General features: G+C 38.4%; 1 protein-coding gene across 1 annotated transcript in view; it reads left to right on the top strand.

Annotated features, from left to right (window-relative positions):
- LOC137021626 (inactive N-acetylated-alpha-linked acidic dipeptidase-like protein 2) overlaps positions 1-17,158 on the top strand; it is a 243,516-nt gene that overhangs the window by 108,744 nt on the left and 117,614 nt on the right. Inside the window, exons 6-7 of the mRNA XM_067388346.1 lie at positions 791-928; positions 15,188-15,280. Coding sequence (XP_067244447.1) covers positions 791-928; positions 15,188-15,280 — 231 coding nt within the window. The remainder of the gene's footprint in view (positions 1-790; positions 929-15,187; positions 15,281-17,158) is intronic.

Here is a 17,158-nt window from a genome sequence, read left to right as displayed (position 1 = left end):
AACTGCTGTAAAATAATTGCGGCTTGTGAATACGTTTATCTTTGGAAGGTAATAGAGTGTTGTGTAACAGAAAGGTCTACTGATTGTTATTCGTGGATGACTGTACCCCATCCCTCCGGTGCAGGAGCACTGCTGGAAAATTGAAGCTCCTAAATAAATTTGCTCCTAAAGCAGGATTAGGCTCACCGTTTCTCCGTTTTAATGAGGCTGAATCAATGGAGCATTTCGTCCATATAAATCCCCATTGGCTTGCTAGAAACCGTTTCTTCAAACTTAAAATCTCCGGGCCTATTAGTTTGCCGCCCATGAGCTGCAATCAGTGCCGAGGAAGGGCTTTGATACGTCCCTGCCTGGCTGTGCAGGTACCTCTCAGCGCTCTTCTTTCTCTTTCTATCTGATTTACAGCACATTAAGAACCTCCTTGCCCACCCCTTCTCACTCACCTCACATCACTAGATGCATCTCTGCCTGGCCCCACTGCAACTATATTTATGCAGCACGTAACAGAGTAATGCTGTTCATCTGCCCTCGTAGATGAAGATGTGGGAGAAGACTCAGTGGAGGTGTTAACCAATAGAACATCTCTTTGATTGGGTAATTGGTTTGCTCATGTGTGGCGTTAACATCCCCATGAAGTGCTCTAAATGCTCACAAAATAATGATCAATGGAAATGGCATACTGAGGGTGAAATTCTGAGGAAGGAATTCTGAGAATGGAATTGTGTTCTTAGTGTTTTAATTTTGATATAGCTGTTCTAAATACTTTTTGTTTCTGTTCCCTCTTTTACAGCTGAGAGAGACAGTCGCCACAACCCGACATCATTGCTAGTTCAGCCCATCTCTGCCTCCTTAGCAAAAATGCTGCTATCTGCCCCCGCCATGGGGCAGGGAAGACCCTGTGTCCCTATGATCATGCCCTCAACCGCAGGTGAGCCCAAGGCTAGAAACGATGCCTGCTGCACAGACTTACAGACTTACAACAGTGTTTTAAATGATAATATATTATATGGGACACCCGGGGCTGATTGTTATAGTGATACGTTATTATTGATCCTTATTTGTCTGAAATGTTATTTCAGGGCAAGTTGTCATATTTAATTTGTTTTAATTTTCTAGCCACAAATATGCATCAATGCAACTTTCATGAAGTAAACTTTCACTAAAAGTCTTCATTCCGCCGTAAAAAAAAAAAAAAATAGTACCTGACCGTGAACAGTTACAGAAGTTACATTATTACGCCATTAGATGGCATTATGAATGTGTCAGTCAGTAGCGAAGACTTTTACATTGAAAAGACTGAATTGTTGTGAACACGGAACAAGACGCAACTGACAAATGCTTTGACTAGTGCTGTCAGTAACGGGAAAACCACTTAACTGTTAAAAGGACAAGATAATACATCAGACATTTAAACTGAATTTTTTTATTATGAACATAGGACTGACCTGAAGGAAAATGCTAAATCTGAATGCAGGTAATAAACTCGCTCACTCAATCTTTTTCTCACAACACTCTTCTACTTAATACAGTAAGCTTCAATGAACAATATAAACTGAGAACAGTTTACGTTGCTAAGAGTGGTTGCAAGGGGGTAACCATTGGGTGAAGCAGTCATAGCCATGTTTTATTGTGAATAAAACAGCTATTGACCAATCAAAATAATTATTAAAATTATAAATTAAATTATTATTCATTATACTATTTTGCTTATGGTGTGTATATATATATATATATATATATATATATATATATATATATATATATATATATATATATATATATATATATATATATATATATATATATATATATATATATATATAATTGCTGTTGGTAAGCTAATGATTTACTATTTTTGTATCTTACCTTTACATTTATTTTTCTTCAAGTGTTTTCTTGATGTTTTTAACTTATTATATATATATATATATATATATATATATATATATATATATATATATATATATATATATATATATATATATATATATATTTTGTCAAAAAAACAAACAAACAAACAAAAAAATATTATAAATAGGCTGTTTCGTGGCAGGATCAACTATCCCTCAACTCCCTTAAAATACAAAACAGATCATTAGATCATTATACATTTAGAAATGTCATGATTATAATGTATATGATCTATTGGTATGATAAATTGATAAAACATACCAATAGATCATACTAGTGATGGGTGCTTTCGAAACACTGCTTCATGAAGCTTCAAAACCTTTATGATTCTTTTGTTTCAAATCATTGATTCAAGTTAATGGTCTCTTGTTCCTTTTAAGCTGAGCCATCCATAGAACAAGCAAAACAAGACCTGAAAATTGATTTAAAAAATACACACAATTCACAGACACTTAATATTTAATGATATTAGATGATTAGTTAATTGTATTTGATAGATTATATTTTCAATAAAACACTTGAAATTGGTTTTTAAAAGATGTTTTATGTACGTTTGGCCTGGGGTTTTGTTGCATTTACTCTGTTTTGACCGGCAGGCATTCCAAACGGTCCCTGTATCTTTTGGTCATTCGTTTTTTTGATAAAATATAGAAATCGGAAAAAGAAAAAAACGCACCTTTTTCTTTTTAATGAATGGCTTGACACATACAACAAAGTGTTGTATGAATAAAAATCATAATAGAGCTATAATAGATGTGCTGTGAACATAAACTCCGATACGATGACATTTCTTTTCATATCTGTCATATTATTTCAAGTTCCTCCATTGTCCAAATCTCATCGTATTGCCTAAAACAAAAGTTATGACTTCTGTGTATTACTTAAATTGATATTGGTCTGGGTTTCACTACTATATACTGTATATGTGCAACACTGCCACACAGATTTTGATAGGTGGTCAGCAATAATAAAACAGGCAGTGTGCGAAAGGTGTTTGCTATTAGGTAGTTGTGAGTGCAGGTGCGAAGTAAATTATTACTTATACTAGATAAACTAGTAGGCTATAATAATAATATTTCTGAGATAAACACGCTTAGGTTGCCGAATTTATAGACACACAGAAGAAAACCTTGTCTAGGCTCTGGTACGGTATGTGTCAAGCCATTCGTTAATCTGGCTGTTTAATGAGAAAGAGATTGAATGTAGTTGCAATAAACGCATTAAGACGCCAAACCTACATAACTTTCTTTCCTCTGTGGTATTTTGAAGAATGCTTCAACTGTTTAATGACAATGAATCATATGATTGCATTTTTCATTATTTCAAGAAACCGATTATTCTTCCATCCTGTTAGTGTCTCTCATGCTTTGTGATGTTCTCCTTTTCTTCCTTATATGAGTTAATCCTTATGTCTCCACTAAGCTCTGAAACAGAATCTTTTGTGCCTGAGATATTCATTATTCTCTTCAGTCTCATGCTTCTTCTGGGGATTTACCATAAAAAGCAGCTCTTAGCACATGACGTCAGTGTTCCACCTGCTGGCGGCAGATGGTATGACACTCTTTAGCTCCAGATGAAAGGGTTGTGTGCTCAGAAAGCCAAGGCTGGTTGATTTATGCTCTGTGGTGCGAGTGTAACTCCTGAGTGTGGTAAATTACACAGGCTTTACACATCATCTTAAGGTTGCCCTCGCTATGGCCGCCCATATCCAAGGCCATTACACACATCAGTCATTGGGTGCCCATGGGACCTAATTGAAACCATGAGAGTAAAGCTGGTCAGCCATCTTACAGCACTCTCTCATGTAAAGCTTTCAGGGGGGTCAGATGTAACGTTGAATGTGGTCACATGAGCCACAGTGCTGCAGGCTAAATAAAGATGACAGATGGAGGAGTTGACATGTATCAGAAGATAATTGAATTTATGTGAACAGACCTCCGGGGAAAGGTCATTCAAGTGGGATGATGTTTTTCATCGACCAACAAAGAATGTACAAATGTAGTTTTACTCATTGACCTTCATCTGAGAGTAAAAGTCTTTGGCACACTCACATTTTTAAGATTCAAGTGAAGATGGCCAAAGTTTTTATGCAACTTTGTTATACAACAGTTATATAACTAATGTGTTTTATGCATCCTTGAGATGTTTGAGCATATATCATGAGCAGTCTGCCATGCACCTTGCATTTGTTTTCTAATATTTGAAAATGCTTGTTTATGCTGGAATGCATTTTCACACTTAAAGTGCCTGTAAAGTCAATTCTGAGAATTCTTTTTAAACACTTTATAAATGTTACAAATGTATTGCTGAAACACATAACAAAGACTATGAATTGTGTAATGCTTAATTGTGAAGTTAGAGCGTTAAACAGTTTTTCACCAAGTCTCTGCTCAGGATTTTTTGGGAGGAGCTAAAATGGGGGTCTGATGACACACTTGGACCCCCGAGCATAGCCCCTCCCGTAACACTATATAACTGTCGATGACGCACCGAGCGTGGCACCGCCTCTGCAGCGGTTCACTCGCTCAGTCTCGAGTGTCATTACAGTTATACAGCCCTTTGATGTTTATAGTTTATGTAATGAACTTCACCTGTAATGCATCTGTGAACTGACTAAAAATCAAACTGACATCAGTTTGTTAAACCAATTGAAACAAAATTTGTATATGTTTACAGGGGTGCTGCTAAGGGGGTGGGGGGCTTGGGGGTTAGGATGATTCTAAGGGCCCACGCACTTTTGGGGCCCCCAGAGATTGGTTTTATTAGTAGTAACAGGCAGTGCTCGAAGTGGGCCGCTACGCACCAGCACTTCTCACATGTTGCCGGTACTCTCACACACCGAGACATACAATCATCAGACTAATAATTAATTGTATACATCACGCGTTCGGAGCTTTTATAAGCTGTACGAACTGAATGGATCAACTTTCTGCGCAATATGACTGTGACTGAAGCCCAGTTGTTTAATTTTGCATGAGTGGTGCGCGAATCACAATAAGCGCGTTCACCAGCGCGCTCCAAAAGTGTAAAGATTTGCACAAGCCGTTTCTATGCGACGCTGATAAAATGTGCGACCCATTTGGATGCGAAACACTACGGAGAAAGTCAAACATGATCTAAAACAGCCACTAAAATGACTGATGAAAAGAGGGGAAAACATCATCCAGCAAGCTTTTTAAACTCATGAAGACCACATTTACTAGAATTTATCATAATTTATCTAATGTCTTCTATTGTATAAATTGACTATTTGTAGAATTTATAATAGATGATCTGTTAAGGGAATATATTTTTCATTAAAGATTTATATTACAACTGGGGCATGTTGTAGCTATTTTACATAACAAATGCTATAAAAAGAAAGAATGGAAAAATGGTCTTACCTGTAATCATATCCTTATTGTAATCAAATGCTATAGTTGACAATTACAAGAACTATGTTATTTTAAGGCCGAGTACAAGTTAGAAAAAGCTTTAAAATATGGACCTTCTTGAATATTTGTCTAAACAGTTGGTTTTGTTTAGAATGTATGAAAATGAATATTTGATTACTGTACTGTATATTTTCTATTACATTTACATTTGGATAATAAATCATCTGCTAGCTATAGCCATGGGAGGTCTCTGACTAAATACTGATAGTGGTCAAAAGCAATAGCAAAAGTAATAGGTCATTATTATTAAATTGCAGACAAAGATTTTGGATAGCTAGGTTGACTTCTATGTTTGGTGCAGTAGGGGCCCCAATCTCATATTCTTCCATAGGGCCCAAAATTGCTAGCGGCGCCCCTGTATGTTTATGTTAGTAAGATTTTAGACCTTCTTTTATCCAGCAATGACACTGTAACAAGGTTAGTAGATATGGGAAGAAGGAGGCGGGAACCGGCGAACATTCAACAAAACTTTAATATAAAATAAACAAACAAAACGAAAGTAATGCCGGCAGACCCTCGCGGACGTCTGCCGGCCACAAAAACATAATAAAACATAAAATAAAGTCCAGGCCTGGTCCTCTCTCGTCCTTCACTGATGTCGCTCCTCCTTTTATGCCTCCGGAGCTCCTCCGTGAGAGACTCGAGGCCGGCACGCCTCGTAGGTGACGCTCATTATCACTCGCGTCACCGGCCTCGCGCCGTTCCCTCACGGCTCTCGCCTGCCCTGCTCGTCACATACCCCCAACGCCCCTCGCAGGCCGGGGGGTACCTCCGAGACTGCGCTTTACTCCCCCCCGGGGCCTGTCTCGGCGGCCGCAGCACCTGGGGGTAAGGACAGACGAGACGAGAGAAAGGAGACGGAAGCAAGGGGAGCGACAGGACGAGAGAGGGGAGAGAGGAAAAAGAAAGAAAAAAAAAAATGCTGGGTCCGGCTCCCAGACACACTGTCGCTCGGTCCTCAGCCTGCCAAGAGGCTCTTCTTCGCGGTGCCATGCGGTGGCACTGGACGCTCGGTGGACGGCCCGATCCTCGACCGCCTCCTGGCGGCCGGCGATGGCTCCTCCGACTGAGGGCAGCCGGCAGCGAGTCCCCCGTCCCCTGCTCCTCCCCTTCATGGCGGACGGCAGCAGGCTCCGGCCCACGGCAGACGGCGGCGACTCCTCCGCTCCCTCCAGGTCCAGGACGGCAGCCACCCCACCTCGTCCCAGGAGCACGGCATCCGGGTCTCCGTCCCACCTTTCACAAGGCTCCAGCACCACCGCCTCGGGCAGCCTTTCGCGGTCTTCACTTCCGCGCTGCCCGAACTCCGCAGCACCGCGATCCCCCTCAGCAGCGAGCGCTCTCCGACAGCATGTCCCTCCTTCCTCCCGGGTTTCGGCACCAATGTAACAAGGTTAGTAGATATGGGAAGAAGGAGGCGGGAACCGGCGAACATTCAACAAAACTTTAATATAAAATAAACATCGCGGACGTCTGCCGGCCACACAAACATAATAAAACATAAAATAAAGTCCAGGCCTGGTCCTCTCTCGTCCTTCACTGATGTCGCTCCTCCTTTTATGCCTCCGGAGCTCCTCCGTGAGAGACTCGAGGCCGGCACGCCTCGCAGGTGACGCTCATTATCACTCGCGTCACCGGCCTCGCGCCGTTCCCTCACGGCTCTCGCCCGCCCTGCTCGTCACAGACACATTAAAAGTGACAGTAAATACATTTATAGTGTTACAGAAGATTTCCATTTCAAATAAATACTGTTCTTTTGAACTTTCTATTGACCAAGGGTTCTTGAAAAAAAATATTACGGCTCACACGTTTTTGAGCACTAAATCAGCATATTAGAATGATTTCTGTAAGAAAATTCAGCTTTGCCACCACATAAGTAAATTACATTTTAATATATTTTAAAATAGAAAACACTTATTTTAATTTGTAATAATATTTCACTGTTTTTACTGTTTTTGATCAAGTAAATGCAGAATTGGTGAGCATTAGATCTGAATGGTATTGAACTATCTGCAAGCATCCTACTACTTTATATGTATGTGGGCTTAAAGACAAGCATTTGATATATGATACATTGTAAATCAGACATGGCATCAGTTTCTGTTTCAGTGACGGAATGATGGAACACACTGTACAACATGCTCCCAAATGAAGGTAGATGTCTCTCTGCCTGCGCTGTCAGAAAAAAAACGGAAAAATATTTCTCACCGTTGGTGTTATGAGATACCAGTATCACAATTAGTGGCATTATGCCAGAGAATGTTTGTGATGTTTCCTGATGTGTGTGAATATACCGACACTTGTGTGTAAGATTCATCACGTCATAGGTGTCAGATCCTGCAATTCTGTCCATATAGAACATGCCTATGCACGAGTGCACGCGCACAGTCACTGTCACAGTCACAGTCACGCAGACATCCGACCCACATGCGCACGTATAAACACACTGAGCTCCGAGTCAGCTCTCAGTCTCTCCCTCAGCTCCGCATGTGTGTAAAGTGACACTTTTGCTACAAATTTTAATAGGGGCTGTTAGTCTCTAATTCCTGCTATTGAGTGAAAATCGTTTCTTATCTTTGCATGGTCTCCCAGGAGACCCCGTTGCTGTGACTGAGCCATTGTCTTGGCTTGATAAGTAAAGGATTTACAGCCGCAGTGACAAAATGAAAGGAAATGGGCTTAAAGAGAAATCTTCAAGTTCCAAAACAGACTACTGTCATCATGTACTCACTGTCATGTTGTTCCAAACCTGTATGACTTTGTTTCTGCTGTGAAACACAAGGAGAAATTTTGTAGAAAGTCTGGTCAGTAGAAAGTCTGCACATAAACCTATCCCTGCTCTTTATATACAATCACTGATGAACATCTTTGGTTTGAATGAGAAAAAATTAAATTAAAGCCCAGAACCTCTGGCACGCTGAACAAAAGTTCTACCCCTAGTCCATCAAGACAATCTAATATTAAATGCGGATCCATGTATTTATTGGCTAATGTAAATACTCTCAAGACTAACAATATATTGTATTAGTAGATGTAAGGACAAAACTATCATATTCATTATGAGGTCTATGTCAATAAATTTTGTGCATTTGTTATTGTAATGATACAAATACAATACACCCCCCACCCCACCCCAACACACACATTCCTGTCCCACCCACAAAAAAAAATATGCCACTGCTTTCAAGCTTCAAAACTGACTAGCACATAAATGTATCATAAAAGTGGTGCATAATATGACTCATACGCTGTATTCCATGTCTTCAGAATTCATATCATAGCTTTATGTGGTAAACAGACAGAAGTTTAAGTTGTTATTCACTAATAATCTTTAGATCATGAGTCATTGAGTTGAACACAAGTGTTAGATCCGTCCAATTTGTGAATAAATCATTTAGACTTGTTTTTATAAACTTGATCCACCAATTGAAAAAAAAGAAAAAGAAAAAAGAAAGATCATTTATAAATCATAAAAGCTCCTGTCTCCATAACTGACAAGTACGATATTACATTTTTCTCATGTTCCCCAGAAGAAAGATAGTCATACAGGTTTGGAACAACATGAGAGTGCATAAATAATAACAGAATTTAAACTTTCCCTTTAAAGAGATTTTAAAAGGAATACTGGGATGATTATAGGCTTATAGTGTCAAATGTCTTTCTATTTGCTAATGATCTCTGAAGGTAGTTAGAGAGCTAATATATAGTAAGACAATCATATTGAAGTTATTTTCATGAGCTAACATTTGTTTTATTGAGTTAAGGTTAGGATAACCCTACTTGATAAGTAGTACTCTCTTATACAAATGATTAGCACAAATTATCACCTGACTTTCTGGGAAAGAAGAAAAAAAAAAAGTGGATTTCAAGATATAATTTAATTTGGAAATAATGTTTTAGTATTTAAAACAATTTTAAATAAAACATTCCATGAAGTAAAATGAATAAGGAATATTTATGAATATTTACAATATATCTACGCTATTTCAAAGTAAGTGGACATAAAATCATGCTTTTTTTTTTTTTTTCTGTTTATCTTTTCACTTTGATTTAAAATAAAAAATTGAACACATTTGCTAATTATAAGCTTACTTTTGGACCTTACATTATCTGTGCATATTCAGATGTTAAACAAGTAGGAATTATATCTAAAATATTTGTTTCAGCGCTACTTCAAAATAAGGAAACATAAATACTTTCTAAAATAAATTCTAATTGTTCAGTTACACTTTTCATTTAGATTTATAATTAAAAAACTAAATAACAGAAGAAAATGCCAACTATAAACATAATTTTGAACCTTACATTATTTTATGACGTGAAACGAATACGAAATTTTCAATTAAACTTTTCACTTAGATTTCTAATAAAATTGTTGTACATTAGAAAACACATTTTGGGCCCTACATTATGTGTGTATAAGTGTGTGTCTCTCTCCAGCACTGACTAGAACATTGGCTACTACAACCTGTCTTCTGTCACCAGCCCAATGTCCAGCGATCAATGTCCACTGAAAACCTACAGTGGCAACACGAACGTCATCGATCCCGCAGAGAGGCAAGACTCCCCCGGTACTCTCCCCCTCCTCCCGATCTCTTCACGGTCTGAAAGCTCCCAGCCGTGACCCGCTTCAGCCTGGTCCCAAGCCTGCACCTCTCTTCCATTAACCGGATCAAACGCTTCGAAGCTAGTAATCTGTGCTCTATTGATTGGGCCAAGCTTTGACCACTCCAGAGGTTTCAAATCATTTGTTTCCATCTGTCTCCCCTCTTTCATTCCATTCCCTTTCAATTAAGGCTCACTGTATCTCTCCAACATGCTCTAATTGCACCAGCATCTCCCTGCCAGGGAAATGAGACATTAGCCGCAAAAGTACGTTTGTGAGCCACAAACTTTCCCACATCTTTTTGCAAATTCTTGCATTGTACCACCCATGTTTAGGAGACTAATCCATTGTCAACGGCTTTGAAAGGGTCTTGAATGTTTCTCTATAGTCCTGAAGGGTATTTATTCATTATTGTGTGTGAGTGTGTGTTTTGTTCCAGTGGATCAGGCGGCCAGATTCATCATCCATTTATTCACCGTAAAGAAATCTAATCGAGAGAGAGAACGAAAGGGGTCCAAATACATTAGTACTTTCTATGAATGTCTCTGAGCTCGTGTTCCCCTCCTCGCTGTGTTCCAGATGAAAACTCATAGTATAATAAATTTCTATGCAATTACAGCTGGCTGGCAGAAAACTGTGTGGAATAGCTTTATCGAAACACACCCGCTCCTTTAATTATGACGCTATTGATTGAGGTGCGTAGGTAACCCATCCCATATCGGTTTTGCTCTCTCCTTTTCCCAACTCATGAGAAATAAAACACATTCATGCAGTGATCTAAACTCTGAATGATGGCGTTATGGTATGAAATATGGCATGAAGTAATGTTCTGCACTTTAATAATAATAATTTACTTGTTGTGTGCTGCTTTTGTTAGCTTTAGGGACTATAACACAGCTGTAACTGAGCCTGATTGGCCAATTAATGGATGTGATCTTTGCTTCTATTGCCAGTGCTGCTTTCCCACTGAGAAATTTTACATTCATTGATCTTGTGCATCCATTTTGAAGCCAAACTTTTGGTTTTCTGTGATAGTCTCCAAGCTGAAGCTGAATAAAATAGATGAGTTTGTGAATGTGTCAAACTACAAACTAATTAGTAATGTTTTGCATTGAATGACATCGTTTTCTAGCTAAAAGGGTGTTTATGAATTTATAGATTTTTTTTGTTTGTTTTTTCCCCCTCTTAATACCCCTTAGAACATGCTTAAATAGGCCATGGTGTACATGTATCCCTGCTTGTGAATCAACTTCCTCTCTGGTCTGTAGATTGTGTCCTTCGTGGTATACGTGCTCTTTTTTGTACAGAATATCTGTATTCAGGATCATTTATAAATCATGAGCCACTGCAGATGTCAACTTCTTCATTCTTTTCCTACAAGATCACTTTTTCACTTTGTTCATACAGAGGCGCTCACCTCTCTCAATAGCCAGTAACCTCTCATACCTATTGATGATTAATGGGCAAATCTGTCACACCATGACCCATGTGCACAGCAGCACTTTTAAACACTCCCTTAGAACCGCATATACATCTTCTGCTCTTTACCCAAAGTCATTTGTGCTGTTGTCAAGAGTGATAAATGGAGTTTGGGGGGCTGTGTGAAGCCTACAGAATTTAAAGAGTGAATTTGATTACTCTCAAAGAGTAAAAAACACACATCTGTAAACATCAGCGGTGTTTACATCTTAGTACATTTGAGGTAGCAAACCTCATCTTTATTTTCCAATGATATTCACATCTCCAGGAACTCCATACCTTGCACCCCAAGGCCGGCACATCTGCCTGTGATCCCGGGGCTTTCTTGAAAAGGAATTTTCAATTCTATCTCTTAAACCAGGAGCACGTCCACTGCGGGATTTCCACACCTCCACGTTGGCTCATCGATGTCGCTGTAAGAGCGAGACAGAGCGAGCGGGAGATAGAGTGGCTGAGGATGTGTATCAGGACCAGGTGTTTCTTCTTTTTATCTGCTGGGATATCAGCCTCATTGATATTCTCTCCATCACACTGAGCCTTTATGTGTAATTGGTAAGAGTATGAGGGAATAGTGGTGTCACCTTTTTGAGCTGTGGCTTTGGAGCTCTGTTAGTGTACATTTTCTCTGCAACACGCAAATGGCCGGTGAAAGCAAAGGCTATCTGCTCTCCGTTCTACAGTTCCATAATGAGAGGGGTTTAATGAGGGATGTTCTCAGGGCCCAAAGCCTTGTCAGTATCTAAAACCCTTTTGTTGATCTACTCATCTTTCTCTGTTAATCAGTGATATCATTCATCATTTGATTATTTCTGGTATTGTTCCATATTCACTTAAAACTGCAATAATAATAACTCCAGTACTCAAGAAGCCAGGTGCTGATCAAAGTAACTAAATTCTAATTGATAATTTCTGTCCAATTTCCAACTTGCTGTTTTTATCTAAACTATTGGAAAAGGTTGTTGTGGCTCAGTTACATGACCATCTCTCTGACAAAAATCTATATGAACAGTTTCAATCTGGCTTTCATTTGCATCGCAGTACTGAGACTGCCCTTGTTGCAATTTCTAATGACTTACTGGTAGTGGCTGACTCGGGTCTTCTATCTATATTAATAATTCTTGATTTAACTGCAGCGTTTGACCTTATCTTGCACAATATCCTACTAGATAGGTTGGAATGTGTAGGAATTATTGGTACTTCCTTGGCTTTGTTTAAATCTTGCACTCAATTTGTGCAATTATGGCAGTTTCGATCAAAGACATCCCAAATCACTTCTGGTGTCCCTCAGGGATCAGTCTTGGGCCCTCTGCTATTTATCATTTATCTACTTCCGATTGGAAGCATTTTCAGAAAATATGGCATTCATTTTCACTGATTATACCCAGCTCTACTTGTCCTCTAAGCCTACTTCTGTTTGTCTCTCTAATTGTCTGTCCTGGTTTTCAAGTATTTTTCTTAAACTTAATAGGAGCAAAACAGAAATTATCTTGATGGGTTCAAAAATAATCTGGAAAAGTCTAATGGCTTCTCTGTGTATCGATGATTCTCCAGTCTCCCTCTCTATGCAGGTCAAAAGCTTAGCTGTTATCTTTGATAATACTCTTTCATTTGAAGCACACATTAACAATGTTACTCAGATAGCCTACTTCCATATACATAACATTCAATTTCTGCCTTTATGGTCCATGCTCTAGTCACGTCATGCATTGTAATGCTCCAGTACTGTAATGTTCTTCTTTATGGTCTTCTTCTCAAGCTCTTACATAAACTTCAGTTAGTCCAGAACTTAACTGCACAAATAATTTTCAGATCTCCTTCGGTAGAATACGTTTCCCCTGTGCTCCAAAGCTAAACTATAAGGCACTGCACTATAACTCCAACTATACACTCCAACCCACACTCTTAGATCATCTTCTGAATTCACTTTAGTTCTTCCACACATCAATTTGAGTTCCATCGGGTCTCGAGATTTCAGCTACGCTGGCCTTCTTCTATGAAACTTGGATCCACAGGATATACAAAATCTTTCTGTTTTTAAGTCTTGTCTCAAAATGTACCTTTTTGTGACTGTCCATGTATTTTTTATTGTTTATGGTGTTTTTAAGCTCGCATTTAGGGCTTCTGTGTTTTTAGGGCAAACTGGTGGCCTTTTGTTGTTTTATGTTTAATATGTTCATTTGCTTATAAGGTGTCCTTATTGAGAATCATAAAAAGTGCCTAGAAATAAAATGCATTATTATTACTACTATTACTATTATTATTACTCAAAGCTTAAAGGTGCCGTAGAACAAGTTTTCAAAAGATGTAAGGTGTCCCCTGAATGTGTCTGTGAAGTTTCAGCTCAAAATACCCCATAGATGTTTTTTAATTCGTTTTTTTTTTTAAATGCCTACTTTGGTGCATCATTAAATATGCGCCGATTCAGGCTGTGGCCACTTAAAATTCTTGTGCTCCCCGCCCCCGAGCTCGCGACTGCCTTAAACAGCATAAACAAAGTTCACACAGCTAATATAACCCTCAGAATGGATCTTTACACAGTGTTCATCATACAGCATGACTAATCGCGTAAGTATGGTATTTATTTGGATGTTTACATTTGATTTTGAATGAGTTTGATGGTGCTCCATGGCTAAAGCTAACATTACACACTGTTGAAGAGATTTATAAAGAATGACGTTGTGTTTATGAATTATACAGACTGCAAGTGTTTAATAACGAAAATAACGGCAGTCTTGTCTCCGTGAGTACAGTAAGAAACAATGGTAACTTTAACCACATTTAACAGTACATTAGCAACATGCTAACGAAACATTTAGAAAGACAATTTACAAATATCACTAAAAATAACATGGATCATGTCAGTTATTATTGGTCCATCTGCCATTTTCCGCTATTGTCCTTGCTTGCTTACCTAGTCTGATGATTCAGCTGTGCACATCCAGACGTTAATACTGGCTGCCCTTGTGTAATGCCTTGAACATGAGCTGGCGTATGCAAATATTGCATATTAATGATCCCGACTGTTACGTAACAGTCCGTGTTATGTTGAGATTCACCTGTTCTTCTGAGGTCTTTTAAACAAATCAAATTTACAATAGAAGGAGGAAACAACGGTGTTTGAGACTCACTGTATGTCATTTCCATGTACTGAACTCTTGTTATTCAACTATGCCAAGGTAAATTCAATTTTTCATTCTACGGCACCTTTAATGTTTAAATGTTGATTATATACTTAAGTGGTTAAGATTTCGAATAAGACTGACATTTCAAAGTTTAAACCCAACTAACAGGGAATGTTCTCAGAACTTTGGCTAACATTCTGGCAAGGTTCTCTCAAAGTTAAACAAATGTTCTTCCAGTAATGTTACTAGAACATTTTTTCAAAGTTATTTAGTCTTTAATAATGTTATCAAAACATAAGCACAAAATTATTAGCACATTATTTTTGTAAATAAAAGAAAATCTGATTTTTGCATAATATGTAAAATGCATGTTTTAATTTTGAATGATTTATTGTTGTTGTTAAACTTTAGTAATACCTCCTTTAATTTTATACATTTTTAATTAAATAAAAATATATTTAGTGTTGAATTCAGTACCAATATTTTAAAACTGAAAAACAATGACACATTATTTTTCCTTTTGGATAGACTAAAGACACAGCCTCTCCATCTCTTTGCCATTTTCTTAGAGCTATGTTTTTGTCAATATTTCATGCCCCTGACTAATTCTTTTGAAATTTCTGTTTGTTCCTCAGCAAGAAAAATCATAAATCTCACCATTGAAAACCAAGCATCTTTCAAGACAGTGTCCAATGTTATGGGATATCTCAAAGGCAAGACAAATCCAGGTAGGTCAGCACAAAACCAAGACAGCTCTTACATAAAACCAAATTATCATTTTACAAACCCAAAGGGCTTTTTGTCATTGTTAATGCAGGATTATTTAATTTAAATTACAAATCACATCACATTTTAACTGCGCAATATTGGCAGTGTGTCCAAGGCATGGTCCTAAACTGCTGTGCTCTTCGGTCTGACATAACAAAGACACAGTACTTTGTCACAGTGCTTTATTGTATTCGTGATAGTAGAGTGAAACAGGAGTGCAATCTAAGCATTCTCTTCTTCATCCGCTGAAAAAGTAAGAGTCCGGGGGGTGAATAAAGCCAAATCTGAGCCCACGTGCTGAACCAGCCCTTTTTCCTCCTTGCGCTATGACAAACTAATCTCTTAAAACAACGTCTTGCACCACTGTCCAAATGCAGGTCACTTGGCTGCCGAAAATAGGCTTTTAATTGCGGACCACTATTTTCACCTTCAGGTTGATTTAATCATACATCGGATGTAATGAAAGCGTTTAATCTTTCACCCCCGCCCCTATGACTGTAAAAGTCACTGTGTCTATGCATTTAAGTCCTCCATGATTTACTTTCGAGATTTACAGCCCTCTTTTCCTGTCATAATTGGTCGCCCAGTCACTAATTACATATCACAAATCATACGGAGGCGTTCTTCTCCTTGACTTTTGTCTTTTTATAATGTGTTTACCTTTCATTTATCTGGCAGTTGGCTGTCTTGTTTATCATTTGATGTAATTTTAATAACTTCCCTTAAGACCGCTGCGGCACTCGAGTACAGGTGGGTTACAATGTTCTTTAGTTCTTGGCTCTTGTCAGTTCGATGAGTCTGTTTCTACCCTCGCTAGCTGTCAGTCAAAGGTGACCCAGTGCCACTTATAGCCCAGGGCTAATTACATGAGAAATTGCTTCTTTTCTGGTGGGGATGTGTGTGGGGGATTTTGTTTTGTGTATGTAAGGCAGAGTGTGTTTAAATCAGGAAAAAGTGTAACTTTGCTCTGGCCACAGTGATCATGTGTGCATATAGTATGACTTTCTGCTGTGCAAAAACATTACTGTTTGGGGTCGGTGAGGTTTTTTAATAAAATAATAATTAAAAAAAAAAAAACTCTTATGCTCACCAGGGATGCATTTATTTAATTGAAAAATACAGTAATATTGTGAAATGTTATTACAATTTAAAATTACTGTTTTCTATTTTAAACTGGTACTTCGCTGACAAAATGGGCTTTCAATAAGACTTGGGTGCCTGTACAGTAAAAGAAAAAAGTGAAATTGGTGCTACCTGGCTAGAGAAAACAGGGAAAAAAAAGATTGTTGTCTTCCCTTTGTAACAGTTGGTTGCAGCAAAGGATGAGATTGATGGATCTAATTGCAGCAGTACTTTTATTGTAACAAAGCAGAAACTCGCGTAACCAGAACAGAACAACAAATTATACGCAACAGAGAACTGACAAAGGAACTGAACAAACACAGGGCTTAAATACAAGGTGAACAGAAGGATCTAAAGAGACTAACTAACAAGACACAGCTGAACTCAAACACTAATCAAATCAGAAACCATGACAACAAACAAGTGGCGGGAAACTGAGAACAAAGGGGAACATGTGATCAAAGAAAAGCACTCTAAACATGAACTAAACAGAACGAAACAACTCAAACCGTGACACCCTTCTGCCAAATAGGTAGGTAAAACCTCAATACCCATAATGCACTGGGCATGTTGCTGTCCAAGGCCACTCCCACCAGTTTGCTATGGATGCACTTACCAGAGTCAAAGGCTGTGTTCGAAATCTCCCCCATTCCCTCATTCACTATTCCTTACATAAGTCCACTAATATAGTCCACTTGAAGGAGTGAAGGAAAACG

This window comes from Chanodichthys erythropterus, chromosome 6 (genome assembly GCF_024489055.1).
Source record: "Chanodichthys erythropterus isolate Z2021 chromosome 6, ASM2448905v1, whole genome shotgun sequence".
Classification (NCBI taxonomy): Eukaryota; Metazoa; Chordata; class Actinopteri; order Cypriniformes; family Xenocyprididae; genus Chanodichthys; species Chanodichthys erythropterus.
The sequence above is the reverse complement of the archived record's forward strand: the minus strand, read 5'-3'. Positions and strand labels throughout refer to the sequence as shown.